This window comes from Apis mellifera, linkage group LG6 (genome assembly GCF_003254395.2).
Source record: "Apis mellifera strain DH4 linkage group LG6, Amel_HAv3.1, whole genome shotgun sequence".
In the NCBI taxonomy this organism is placed as follows: domain Eukaryota; kingdom Metazoa; phylum Arthropoda; class Insecta; order Hymenoptera; family Apidae; genus Apis; species Apis mellifera.
Window position 1 is genome coordinate 1,817,756 of NC_037643.1, and position 14,475 is coordinate 1,832,230.

Sequence of the window (14,475 nt, forward strand, 5' to 3'; positions counted from 1 at the left end):
TTTTATGCTCTATCCATAGATCTTATTATTAAAAAAATTTTAAATAAAAAAAAATATGATAAAATATATTAATTTAAAAAAAAAAGACTTATTTTAATAAATCCAATAATAAAATCCGTTTGAATATATATATATTTTTTATATTATTTATATATTTTTATATTATCTTCATAAAATTAAAGAATTTAATGATTAACATATATATATATGTACATATATATATTGAAGATATCAAATACGAATTTTGTTTACAAATGGTTGCTATTTACCTATAGCATATATATTTTTCTTAATCATAAAAATGTCAACTCGAATGGAATATATTATTTCATCTTGGGAAATTGAATCATTTATAGATAATTTACAAATATCTGATCTTGAAAATATTGGAACAAAAGGGTTAATTTTTTTCTTTAAACATTAAAACCTTATTTGAATGTATAAAAATGTATAATATAATGTATAATCTAAATGTTCTTTTCAGATGGTTTGAATTTCATAAAAGATTAATGTTATTGAATGAACAAAGTGTATTAGAAATTAACGCTTTGCGAGAAGAAAGTACAAAGGAATGGTTTGTTTCTCTTGGAAAGGTAAATAAAATATTTTCTATATAATAATTTCTTATTTTAATATTTCTTTTCCTATATAGATTCCTATTCTTATATATGAAGCTATACAAATTGATATATGGAAACATAAAGTATTTCCACTTTTGGTAGAAATGAATGAAGAACCAAAAAATACTTTTATGCTATTCACAATATTTTATCATGAAGATATTGCAGTTTCTTTATTAGAAAATGTATTATTTCACTGTGAAAGTGCAGAAACTTTGAATGATTCTATTCTTGATCTTGTTGATTATGCTGTTAAATCTGTATCTCTACTCATTGATGTATCGAATGTTGAAATATATGAAAATGTAAAAGACCCAAAGTAAGTTATTACTAAAACTTTATATAATTTTAATAGAAAAATTATTAAATTGAATTAAATAATGAATTAATATTAATATTTAATGTAATTAGTTCATGTCTTGAAGAAATTTTTGAAAAAAAGAAAGAATTCGAATTTGACATTGGTATACGTTGCATTTCAATTCTTCGTTACTTGGCTGAATTTGCAGACAAATTACCATTATATGTATTATCGCGATTATTAACTACACATGATGTACCCTACTTGCTTGTTGAACTTATTGAGAGACGTCCATGGACAAAAAAAAATACAGAAGGTAACTATTATTCCATGAATATAAAAAAATATAATATAAATTACAACAAAATTGCTTGTTATTAAGGAGAAAATATGATATATATTGGTGGTTGGAGAAAAACAAAATTAAATGAAGAGGAAAAGATTTCTAAGATAGAAGGACAAATTTGGTTAGGTTTACGAGAATTATTACTTAATCCAAAAAGTGCATCTTATTATGAAATTACTGAACATAGATATTTTAAATTATTAAAGGTATTTTAATTTTCTTTAAATTATTAAAAGTATTTTACCATTACAAACTATATTATATATTTAAGATTGTATATTTATATTGCATAAAATAATATATATATATATATATATATATATATATATATATTTACATAAAAAAAAAATTTGTTTTAGTTACAGAAATATTTGCATGAATGTGTAATAGATCAAATTTCTCCTTTAATGGATTTAAAACAATGGTTAAATTATTTAAATGTATCATCACCTAATACTAATGCATCACGAGCAATTAATGTGGAACTTATACCACAGGTTAAAAATTATCATGATAAATATGTATTTAGAATTATTTACAGTATTAATTAAATAATTATATTTTTAGATAAGATCATCAATAATGGAGAAATATCATAAAAAATGGAAAAAATTAGCAAAAAATCAATCAAAATTTATATACACAACAGACGCTGATTATATAAAAAATGCAGCTCAAATCTTAAGTGATGCATATGATTTAGATAAACTAGATTGTATTGATATTAAAGAATGTTTTTTATGTCATGAAGAAGCAAAAAAACGTTGTTCCAAATGTAAAGAAGCTTGGTATTGTGGAAGGTATAAGTCTTTTCAATTATTACATTCATACATTCATTAGGTTGTTGCACTGCAGATTTCAAAAATATATAAACTTTCAATTTTTTTAATATTTATATTAATGAATATTCTTATTCTTAATATGAAAAATTTAAATTAATATCAAAAATAAATCTTTAGACTTATTAATAACATTTAATAACAAGAAAAAGATTTTAATTGTAATAATTTTGTTTTATAATCAATACAATTTATTAAATCAAAAATTGATTAATATTACTTTTTATAGAATTATAAATGTTAATAACTTTATTAAAAATTTAACTATTTTATCTGCAACAACCTATTAATATAAAGTACTATTATTTTATAATCAAAACAATTATTATTGAATCATTACAGGGAATGTCAAATAAAAGATTGGATTAAACATAAAAATATTTGCGACAAAATAACAAAAAATATAGAAAATAAATAAAAGGTTTAATTCTAAAACTATTTCCAGAAAAAAATTATCATCTTTTTATTATTTTGTCTTCAGCGATTAAATTAAATAAATTAAAAATTATTCATGAATAGATTTTAGTTGATTTTTCTATTACAATACAAAATTTAAAAATACTTAAGGATTAAATTAATTATACGTACGATTTTATGTCCAATATTTTATTAAAAAATATTAGTGTACAGAACTTTGTTTGACATATTCCATTACAACATCTTTTGCAGGAGTATCTTCTCCAAAGTCCTAAAAGTAAAAAAATAATTCTTTAATTAAAAAAAATTCAATAAGTAAAAAAAATTGTTAAAAAATATTAAATTATTAAAATCAGAAAGGCATTAACACAGCATAGTTTATTAATTATATGGGTTCTCTCAGTAGAGGGAGCCTTGTTTTCATCATAAAATATCATACGACTTATAATTTGAGTTAAAAAAAATTTTAATTTTTTTTATATTATTTATACCTTTATAACAACACAGGAACATCCAACAACTTTTCGAGCTTTACCAGCACTGTCAATTTTACAAAGACCAGCCCATTCACCAAGTTTTTTATTATTGTCTACTCTGATTAAAGGAATTTGATGTTCATTACATAATGCTTGTACTAATTTTTTATACATAGGCTCATCACAATTTTCAGCTAAAATACATAGCATAGCTTGTCTCCTAAAATATAATATATAAAATAAATATAAATAAAATTGATATTTAAATTATCAATTGAGAAATAATTATTTAATAAATCAGATAAGGTTCATGACAGCATTAATAATTTTTGTAACGGGTATTTCTCAGAAGAGGGAACCTAATATTTCATCATATGAAAATAATATATATTAGATTTTATGTTTTACAAAAATATACAAAATGAAATATAATAAACTTACTTGTCTAATGCTTTGGCAGCTTCATGAAGACCATGTACAACACCATCATGAATCAATGCATTTTTAAGAACTTCTTGAAGGGCTGTGTTGACATCCATTGCACCTCCTGCTGCCATCGCAGAAGGTACATCATCACTAAAAATAAAATAATAATTAAATTCTATTTATTTCAAATCTACTTTATTCATTATTTTAAATTTTTTATATAAAAATATACTTGCATTATTATTCTATTTTTACATAGTATTATAAAAGGTTAAATTTTATATAAATTTTAAAACTCAAATAATTTTTGCAATGAAAAATAAATATTACATAAAGTTTTAATATAATACTTTCATAATAAAAAAAATGTATTAATATTTTATCTTTATAAGAAATATATAAAACATACTTACTTTTCAACGTCCGACATATTTTTTAAGGAGTGAAGAACTAAAATAATACAATAATGTTAATAATTTTATCTTTGAGTTCATATTTTAAAATATTTTCACATAAAAATTATAATGATGATATTGTAATAAACTGATATTCAATACATCGCTTCACAGCGTGCTTTCATTTACCTTTTCTTATGAAGAAAGAGAAATGGCGCTTAATTCAACATACGATATTTAGGTTATGTCAATGTTAATTTTGATTGGCTAAGAATTTGATATAAGTGACATCTACAGAATATTTTTAAAATTCATAATTTATGTATTTTTAATTCTTAATGATATAAATTTTATTTCAGATACAAAATATAAAATAGACATAATATGCAAATTTAAATAATATACAAAATAGATTTAATATTTAATTACATTTTTATTGCATATCTTGAAAGTTTTAAAATCTTAACCATTTTAATGTCATTCTCAATATTACTTTACTTATAATTATTTATAATTTTTAAATAAGATTACAGATTAAAAAAATATATATAATGATATTTTTTATTATATCTTTTGAAATACTAAACTAAATATAGCAAATAAAATCATCAGCATTTATCTCACCAAAGAGTAAATTTTAATCTAGTATTACCTATTCATTGTAGATGGCGCATGAATCTCTATTGTTATCTATTTTAAATTTTCATATAAGAGTTATTATTTAATTATTTAAATAAATAATATATAATAATAATAATAATATAATAATAAATATAATAATAAATAAAATAAGAATATATAAGCTAACTAATTATTATTTATTTAATAATATACAGACAAAATTAATTTTAAATTAATATTTTTTTCATATTAACTCTTAAAAATTTAATCTTAAAAAATCAAAATTTTAGCATAAAATCAAAAAATTTGAATTTTTCTATTTCTATCATAAGAAAATTTAATGAATTAGAATTAATGAATTTAAAAATTAATTTTCTTATTATATTTATTATATTAAATATTTTAATAATTATTAAATAAAAAATTATGTTTAAAGATTTACAAAAAATTATGTACATTGTAATTAAACAAAAAGTACTTATAAATTTTATTTAAAATGTTTACAGAAATAATTATTACTATTAGTATTATTTTTTTAGACACATACATAGATATAAATTCTCATATCTAACTTAAATAATAAAAAATTGATAATATTTAATTTATTTATATATACAATAATTTTATTCTTATCAAGAAATATATAATTAGTTTGTCTATTTTTATTTTATATTTGAATATTTTTTTCATATATTACATTTAACATTATGTGTATAATATAATAAACTTACCATTTATTACAATCATCATTAGATTGTAATCATTAAGTTTATACAATCTTCTTTTTAATTATTTTAAAAAATTATTTTAAAAATTATCTATTTCTTAAAATAATTTTACAATTATATAAAATTAATAGAGTATGTAATATTAATAGATAATATAGATAATATAATCATTAAGAAAATTATTCACATTGTTAAAAACGAAAAACAATAAATAAATTCTTCATGTTATGCTGGTGGGGAATATCTGTGATAAGGCCAACAATAATGTGATGGATGTGGCGGAGGTGCTGGAGGTGGTGGAGGTGCTGATACTGATGAACTCGATGGTCCTGTTGGATATAAGTGATGAGAATGATGAGGATGACAATTTGCACTTGTACCTCGCGACGATGGAGACATTTCCAATGTAATACCGGCTTGGGTTTGACAGGCCATCATCAATCCATGAAAGTCAAATTTGTACGCGTATCGTTTTCCATGTACTTTTGTCATAATATTTTTGTCGTAATAATATCTGTATCATTAAAAAAACAAAATTAATAAAATATATAATTATTGACTAAAATTAAGAAAATATTACTTATTATATTAAAAAAATTCCAAAATAATATTTATATTAAGTAGATATCTTTTAAATTTTTTGAAATTTATTGAATGATAAAAAAAGATTAATAATTAATATTTGAATTAAAATTATGAAATTGAATAATATTTTTAATTGTAATCTAAATTGAAATAATAAAAAATATTTTATAATCAATTATGAATAATATTAAGAATTTTTACTATTTTTATTGTATTTATTCTTTAAGTGTTGTATTTATATTCTTTAAGTGTTTATATAGTTTATATAGTTTATTCTTGTTACATATTAATTAATTTGAATAATAATTCAAGATTAAAATTTAACTATAAATATATTGCTTTCATTTATTTGTCTATAATTATAAAATGTATTTGAGTATTAGTGATATAAATACTATCATTACATTAAAATATAATTATATACATAATTATAAAAAATATATAATTTATTATTTCGTAGTTCTAATTTTTTTTTTAGTTAAAAAAAGAAATTAATTTTTTTTTATTAAAACTATTTTATTTATTGAAAATAGTAAAATGAAAATGATTATGCTATTTAAATTTTCTTCATTTTAATAGTAAATTTTATTTTGCACATATAATTATATTACATATGTATTTGTAATACATAAATAAGTAGATGTAATTATTTATTATTTATATATATATATTGTATATATATATGTATAACTATTATATAGATATATTTAAATTAGAATAGATTAGATATTTATATTTATTATTATATATAAATATTTATTATATTACATATTTCAAATTATATTTTTTAAATTAATATTTTTTTTAAAAGAAGAGATGAAATTAAATAATTTATAATTAAATAATCTTATATTTGCGTCTTATATTTTTTTTTTTTTTGCTTTTAAAACTTTAGAAATTTTACCTACCATTGGGGATTCTATTTTATTAAATTTCATTGCGTATTATACATTTAATATGTTAAATATAAATTATTTAAAAACATTACAAAATTTTTCTGTTATATATTTATAATTATGTTAATTATTTTGATAATTAGGAAATAATTATTTTTAATATAATAATTAATAACTAATATAACATTATACTGAAATATGGGCATTTAAATTTCTTCAATTGCAATATATTTATTCGTTATATATAAAATATATTTATAAAATAACATATAAATGATATGAAACTTAATTTTATAATAATATCTTCTTTTACATGAAATTTATCGATATATTTTCTTTAACATCTTTTTTCCTTTTTATTCACTATTTACTAAAATATAGAGGAAAATTATAGTTTTAATTGAATCAAGATTAAATTAAATTCAATTCTACTGAATATTCAGTTTGAATTCCGGGTAATTAATCAACAATTATCCAATGTTTACTCATAAACTTATAACGAATAAAAATATTTTTGTATCAAAATTTATATAATATATATTCATTTTTACCTGAGCGCTCGTGATAATTTGTCGTAGTTCATATTCGGCTTGCTTTTCCGTTCGCCCCATCGACGCGCGACTTCATCCGGATCGGTAAGTTTGAATTCCCCGTTAGAGCCCTCCCACGCGATACAGGATGAATTCGACGAATCCGAGAGTAGCTCCAGCAGGAATTGCCAGAGTTGAACTTGTCCGCCTCCGACCGCCCCAGAACCGCTGGTTCCAGCTGTTGATCCAATCAGGGAGCAAGTTCGTTGAAGGAGGCTGAACCTCTCTGTGGACAAGAAACAGAATACGCATGCCAGGGGCTGTGATTGCTTGGAGGTCGATTCGTCGAAACCTTGAAAGAAGCGATGGTAGCGGCCGACTGTTACCTTTTCTTTTCTCTCCTCTATCTTTTAACCTATTTAATTTATCTCATGTTTTTTTCATCCGTGCTTTCTTCTCGAAAGTGTGAATTTCCAATTATTCGCCGAGAGAGAAGAAATTTTGGCAAGTGTGAAAAATTTAAGAGATTTGATGAATTGTTGGAATTGTTTTAGATTTAAAGTTTTGTTATTTTATATATAATACGCTTTTTATTCTTTTCAAATATTGTGTAGAAATTTTTGAAAAGGTTTTTTTTTCTGAATATAATAATACTTTCGAATTGTGAAATTTTAATTTGATTGTTTTTTGAAATGAATAAATTTAAATTTATGATGAATTATTATTTTAAATTTGATAAAAATCGATTTTATTTAATAAATTATTTTAATTAAATAAAATCACAATTTCGATCATTTCGAATTACAATTTTGTTTAAGATAAAAAAAAAAGATAATTAATTTCAATTTAAACTATAAATTTATAAAATACAAAATGTAAAAATAGTACTATAAGTTAGAAAAATTTAATAATGTATAATAAATCCTAATTCATAAATAAAAAAAATATAAAAATTATATAAATTAATAATAAGATTAATTATTAAATTTGACTAAAAATCTCTTTTCTGGAAATTATTAAGAAAAATTAAAATAAATAGCTATAATTATGTCTTTCTTATTTTTCTTTTGATATTTTTAAATGAAGCATAATAATTTTTAATTTGTGATAAAATCATAACATGACACAATGATAGATAAGTACCGTTGTAAAGAATGGCAGCTGCCGAAGGATGAAATCTGGTATCCTGCTGAAGATGCAACGGATGTGTTTGAATTCTCCACATTACGCGTCAAACAATGCCTTAATCCTTCACCGCAACGGTGATAGGCAGGCTCGTTAATAATTTCATTACGAAGATATGAAAAAAAATCATGCTTAATTTTCAAGTCTTTCTATATTAATTCAGATTTAATTTTTTTTTTTTAAAATAATTTGTCACAATTCGATCAATGATTGGTACACAAAGACGTCATAACGATAAAACAATTTCTCTTAATTCGTTCGAAATAAAGTTCATTCTTAAATTAAAATTCCATTTCGATTTTCAATTCACAAACTTCTTTGTATTTAAATTATCTTTTTTATTTATCGTATTATATATTTAATAGCTTTTAACTTATTTAATATTTCCTTAAAATGATATCCAATTAAAAAACAGTACATGTACAGATGAATTATTAAAATATTATCTTTTTGAGGATTTTATATTATAATTTTATATTTTTTTATTTTTCGATAATGATTTTGATTATCGTGAGTAAAAACTGTATTAACTGGAAAAAAGAAAAAAAAAAACAAACCACGTGGTTCACGTTTTGTTACGCGCACAAATTTGTGTACATGCACGAATAGAATCGTATAAAATTTCGATTAAGGATATCGATAAAGTGGCGATATATGCGGTATAAAACGCGTCAGACGGTGGACAGGGAGTAACTGAGCGATCTTTGCCCCCGCTGATTTCAGCCCTTATCGTCCCCACTCCAACTCCCATAGACGTCTTTGTAGACGTATACCTTTGGATTTTTCATTGTTATTATCGCAAAGAACCAATACCAATAATAATTAAATTTCTTTTTTTTTATTTATTTTTTTTGGAAATATCTTCATTCTTGATTATCTCGAATAAATGCATTCATCAAAAGATTTTTAATTAAACTTATTTATTATTTCTACGCATTTTCTTTTACGTAATATAAATTACTAAAATATAGATATTTATAATAAATTAATAAAAATTTTTGTTATGTTTTTTATTAAAAATTAAAATTAATTTGCAACTTGTTTAAAATATATATGCAATCAAATGTTCAATAATATTTATTTCTTTTTTCCTTCTTTTGAAATAAATAAATAAATAAATATAATTTTACAAAAGGTTTATCAGCAAAAAATATTAAAGATTTAATTTTTATATATCATTGATTTGATTTTAAATCAATAAAAAATTAATTTAAATCGTCGGTAATTTTCTTTACAAATCTAATAATTCTTTATTTAATTCTTAAAATTAATATAACTAAATTTTTAATATTTTCAAATATCTACGATTTAATCCAAAAATTTCTCAATATATCATATTATAAATTGCACAAAATATCAATGAAGAAAAAAATTTATTATAATTAATATCAAATCAATTAAATATTCAATTAACAAATATATATAATACTTAAATTCACTATCAAATTAAAGGAAGATAAAAATCATTTTCATAATCGTTATCATAAATCTATGTGTACGAAAATATATAAATATATCTGTACACTATATATATAAAATTTCAAGTTCTATTTCCAAAAGATAAAAGAAATTGAAAAAAAAATTGACAAATATATAATAGTATAAAGTTACGATTCAGATAGTTTTTCACATCTCGCAAAAGTTTCGCGGTGTATGTAGATGACGCGTGAAATTATCCCGTATGCGCTAAAGATTCAGGAGATGTTTCACGCTCATCAAGAAAACAATATAGTCGCACCCCGTGGCGAGCTTACCGTCCTCCCTAGCCCGTTTGAGTTTTCCATCCCCTCCCGCGCCAGGATAGATGGCAAGGAGAAGGGTGGTAGCGGTTACTACGAGGCCGTAACCCCCCAAGCGTGGCGGTGCCACCACCTTTCCGCCTCCCTAAACACTCGATGGTTTATTCATGAGAGCTCTCTCACCACGATAACACTGATTCGTTTAATAAACGGCCGCTGCCGGGCCCAGAGTGTACCCCCAAGAGCACCTACAACGTTATTCAAACGGACGATATATCTCGGAGGCTTACACTGCCAAGATTCTCGCTCTTCTCGCTTCTCACCCGTCTACCGAAAAGCCGAATCGCTCTTTTTCTCTCTCTCTCTCTCTCTCTCTCTCTCTCTCTCTCTCTCTCTCTCTCTCTCTCTCGCCAATGGGAATCACCTCTAGTTGCTACTCTTTGTAAAAAGATTGGAATAACTTTTGCTTGGCTACCATTGAGATTCGAGTAGATAGAGATACATAAATAAATATTTTTTGTCCCAAGTTTCTCGTTCTTCGTATTTTTAAATTTCTTCTTCTGTAAAACTTAATATTTTCAAAATTGAAAATACGAGTGTTCTTTTATCGATTCTCGATCGAGAAAGTTAAGACGAATGGAATAAATTAATAATACAAATCGATCGATATCGAAATCGACATCGAAAGTTTGATAAGAATAAAAAATGGAGCAAGAGACTATTATCGTCTATGAAATTTATTTTTCTGCCGGACCCTTCTTATCTCTAATAGATCGCGCCATCGTTAAAGCCTAAGATAAGGTTCGCGAGTGGACTAGAATTGACTCTGGGGAATGGTTAGCCTCTTCCGGTCACTTTCAATCCAACCTGAACCCCTATTAACCTTTTCTAAGCTCCATGGATCGCACGTCATTTGGATTTACTGTTGAATTCTATCAGTATTTCTATCAATGCTTATATCGACTTTCGTAAATTATAATCGGTGTACAATATTTTAATTCCTAATTTTGAATAAGAATAATAATAAAAGAATAAAAAATGTATGTTAAATATTCTGTATATATATTTAAAAAATAGATGTATGTTAAATATTTATTATTTTTATAATGTTTCTTAACCTTTTTTTTTTAAGTTTTTTGTTTTTTCAATATTTCTCTTTGATATGTAATTCTCTTTCATTTATGCATATATAATTATACAAAAATATATTTTTGATAAGATGAATAAGTCAGTATATATTATTTACATGATATCTAATAATATTTTATTTTTAATAAGAATAGCAGATTCAGAAAAAGATGGAGTCTTTTCCCTATCTCTTCAAAAATAAAATTTTAAAAAGTTACATTTAATTGTAGACTTCTATCTCTTTTTAAAACAAAAAATATAAGATATTAGATTTGCATTCATTCGATAATCTATATCATACATCATGATGTAATATAATTACGTATATATGTAAATAGATATATTATAAGGACATATTTTTAATTTTATTCATTTTTCCAATTTATCATTTTCTTTTAAATTATTTACTTATAATTTTTTATGAATTAATAAAAATGAATTTCATTAATTATCATATCAGATGTATGAAAATATAAATTACAAACAAATTTTAAAAAGAGATTTAAAAATATATTTTTACACATTTCACTTCCTCTCTTCTTTTCAAAATAAGATTTTTAAATTTATCCGAAATAAATTAAGATTCAATAGAAATTAAATATCGTAATAAATATGAAATATAGATTATCTACAGATTAATATTTATAGAACATCTTTAGAGACTCGACTGTAAAAATACAAAATTTTTTTATATATAAAAAAATATTGATTGAAATTTATTTATTAAATTATATATACAATTATAAATAAAAAATTTACATTAGAAACAAAACAAGAAAGAAAGAAAACAAAGATACAAATAGAAGATAATATATGACAAAGATAAAATTGTCACTTTATTTCTATCTCTTCATTTAACATGAATTTCAATTCAAAATTTTGTTTATAACTTGAACAAATTTCCGGCATTTTAATTATCGATATTTTTATATATTAACTTTTCTTTTATTAATTGACTTTCCAAAAATTTTCTACAAATGTGTTAATAGCTTACGTGATAAATCTTTAATATTTTTGTTTAATAGAATTTTTTAATATAATATATTATAAGTCATTTTTATTCTATATTTCAATCTATTTATTCTTAATTATATTGAAATAAATAAGCGCTGAAAATTTTTAACTATAAAATTTATTTAGCTATAAAATTTCCTATATTACAATTAAAAATAATTATCCATAAAATTTCAACATAATCTAAGTTGGAAATTCATGTTATAATGCTATATCTATTTTCAATTAAAATTCTGTTTACTTACTTACCATCGTCTTTCTTTTCTTGTAACAAATTTGGAGTCTGTATGCCGGTTGCCTGGAACTGAAGATAGCCAAGATGTCGCGCCAAAATTTTTCCACCAGGAATGGTTTCCCAATAATCAGATGATAATTTTAATAATTCTTTGCCAGTTGATGGAAATTTAATCATATTCGGTATTGGTTTTATAGAAAATGCTTTAGTGCACCATGAAATCCATGATATGATGTGATTTGAATTCCATTCTGATGGATCTGAATAATAATAAGTATAAATTCTTTGAATTAAATTATTAATTAGTTATTACATTAATTTTGTGTTAAATCAGTGATTGATTTTACAAGCTTGGCAATCAAAACCAGAAGCTTTCAACTCAAAGAAAAGAACTCCAAAAAGGTCATCAATTGAAATATTACAATTTTTCATTTCTTTTAATTAAAAAAAGAAAAATAATCAAATTTTTTAAAAAATAAATTTTATTAAAAAAAAACAATTTTTCATCAAAATAACTTTTACTTATTGAAAATAAAATGAAAATCATTACATTATTTAAAAATTTTATTTGAAAATTTTATTCATTCATTTTTGTGTTTTAATATAATATTATTTTATTGTGTATACTTTACATATATATTTACTGTATTATATATTTTTTGTATCAAATTACATTTTTTATGTTATTATTATATTTAAAAATAAATAAATATAATTAATATTTTATATTTCTTGAATATAGAAATTATAATTAGGGATCTTGCTGAATTTGCCATTGATTCTGTTTGGAATACAATCATATATAAATATAACTTTTAATGTTAACAATAATATTAATGAAAATGATATATACCTACATATTTAGTTTTATATATTTTAAAAAAATAATCAATGTATGAAAAATAAAATAAATGTAAAAAAGAATAATAGATTCTAAGTCAAGTTCACATACAAAAGTAAATATAAAATTTCAAAGATGATCTTAGATATTGAATACAAACAAAAGTTGATAAATATTGAATTTATTAAAATTTATTTTTCAAATTATAAGCATTTTAATTTTATAGAATATGATAAATAAAATCGTTTCTATCATTTTTATCTAGTATAAATAAATTAAATAGATTATAAATTGAAAAATAAGTTTTAATGGATATTTTTGCACATCTACTTTTGTTTTAATCTTTGATATCAATTTTTAAATTTTCTATTTCATTTGAACATTTTCTATATTTTTTAATATAAAACTACATCTCTTTTAAGTTATTCGAACAAAATATTTAAATATAAAAAGAAATAATTACCAGATGGAACCATCACTGGTTCTAATTCCAGAATATCGCCTTCTTCGATCATTTCTTTTTCCATATTACTTGATTCGTTTTCACATTCGTGTTGATTTTTAATCGATGGTATAATTTTCAAATTCCTTCGACGATGTATCTTCAAATCAAGCATTTTTTTTCACACCCGTAGAATATTAAAGGTAAAAAAAAAAAAAAATCACTCAAGGATTGAATATATTTCGCAAAATTGAATATCTACGCTTCCTTAAAAACATTCCTTTCGCGTGTTTCTTGTTATATAAATATCATTTCTTCGTCGATCCTTCACTTTCGATCTGATCTCCCATCCGGTTAACACGATCTTTCGTTTCATCTTCGAGAAACTGTCACACAATTTCGTTTCTCACAATCGGTGAATGTGATCTAGCAAACTGTTGATGATTCACCGACATGTGTATAACTTACATAACATGTATATAGTATGCCAACCGCTCTTTATATTATACGACTAATTATGTGACTCATTTTATATTTCGGAATATAATTTTTTTTATATTTTTCTATATTTTATATTTTTTTAATATTTTTTTAAAAGTGTTTTTTTCTACAATCCAATTTTTTGTGACATTTCGATTAATGGAATTGATCTAAATTTTTATTTACTTTCGTTTATGTTAAATATAGATTAGAGATCTCTTTCTTGGAAAA

General features: G+C 22.2%; 3 protein-coding genes across 3 annotated transcripts; 1 reads left to right on the forward strand and 2 right to left on the reverse strand.

Annotated features, from left to right (window-relative positions):
- Positions 1-225: 225 nt before the first annotated feature.
- On the forward strand, positions 226-2,509 carry LOC100578988 (zinc finger MYND domain-containing protein 10; the record flags this gene model as incomplete). Its single annotated transcript, XM_026441500.1, has 8 exons — positions 226-399; positions 485-593; positions 653-939; positions 1,032-1,237; positions 1,304-1,473; positions 1,627-1,764; positions 1,835-2,067; positions 2,449-2,509. Coding segments are annotated over exons 1-8 (1,302 nt in total), but the record flags the coding sequence as incomplete, so codon positions are not given.
- A 187-nt stretch (positions 2,510-2,696) lies between these two features.
- LOC552266 (40S ribosomal protein S12) lies at positions 2,697-4,099 on the reverse strand. The gene is made up of 5 exons (XM_006557491.3): positions 4,010-4,099; positions 3,839-3,875; positions 3,441-3,575; positions 3,015-3,219; positions 2,697-2,794 (listed from the first exon to the last, which is right to left on the reverse strand). The coding sequence occupies exons 2-5, from the start codon at positions 3,853-3,855 to the stop codon at positions 2,726-2,728; spliced, it is 426 nt and encodes a 141-aa protein (XP_006557554.1). The 5' UTR covers positions 3,856-3,875; positions 4,010-4,099; the 3' UTR covers positions 2,697-2,725.
- Positions 4,100-5,315: 1,216 nt separating this feature from the next.
- Positions 5,316-14,322, reverse strand: LOC725629 (DNA-binding protein D-ETS-6-like). Its single transcript, XM_006557492.3, has 4 exons — positions 13,786-14,322; positions 12,496-12,741; positions 7,202-7,466; positions 5,316-5,683 (listed from the first exon to the last, which is right to left on the reverse strand). Exons 1-4 carry the CDS (start codon positions 13,937-13,939, stop codon positions 5,395-5,397), a joined length of 954 nt encoding a protein of 317 aa, XP_006557555.1. The 5' UTR covers positions 13,940-14,322; the 3' UTR covers positions 5,316-5,394.
- Positions 14,323-14,475: the final 153 nt, after the last annotated feature.

Excerpts from the sequence above, each read along its gene's own strand:
- LOC725629 (XM_006557492.3), bottom strand. The coding sequence starts at position 13,939 with ATGCTTGATTTGAAGATACATCGTCGAAGGAATTTGAAAATTATACCA. Across the intron at positions 12,742-13,785 it reads ACCAGTGATGGTTCCATCTG|ATCCATCAGAATGGAATTCA; the intron begins GTAATTATTTCT and ends ATTATTATTCAG. Across the intron at positions 5,684-7,201 it reads AAATTATCACGAGCGCTCAG|ATATTATTACGACAAAAATA; the intron begins GTAAAAATGAAT and ends TTAATGATACAG.
- LOC552266 (XM_006557491.3), bottom strand. Across the intron at positions 3,220-3,440 it reads GCTGCCAAAGCATTAGACAA|GAGACAAGCTATGCTATGTA; the intron begins GTAAGTTTATTA and ends ATTATATTTTAG. Across the intron at positions 2,795-3,014 it reads GTTCCTGTGTTGTTATAAAG|GACTTTGGAGAAGATACTCC; the intron begins GTATAAATAATA and ends TTTTACTTTTAG.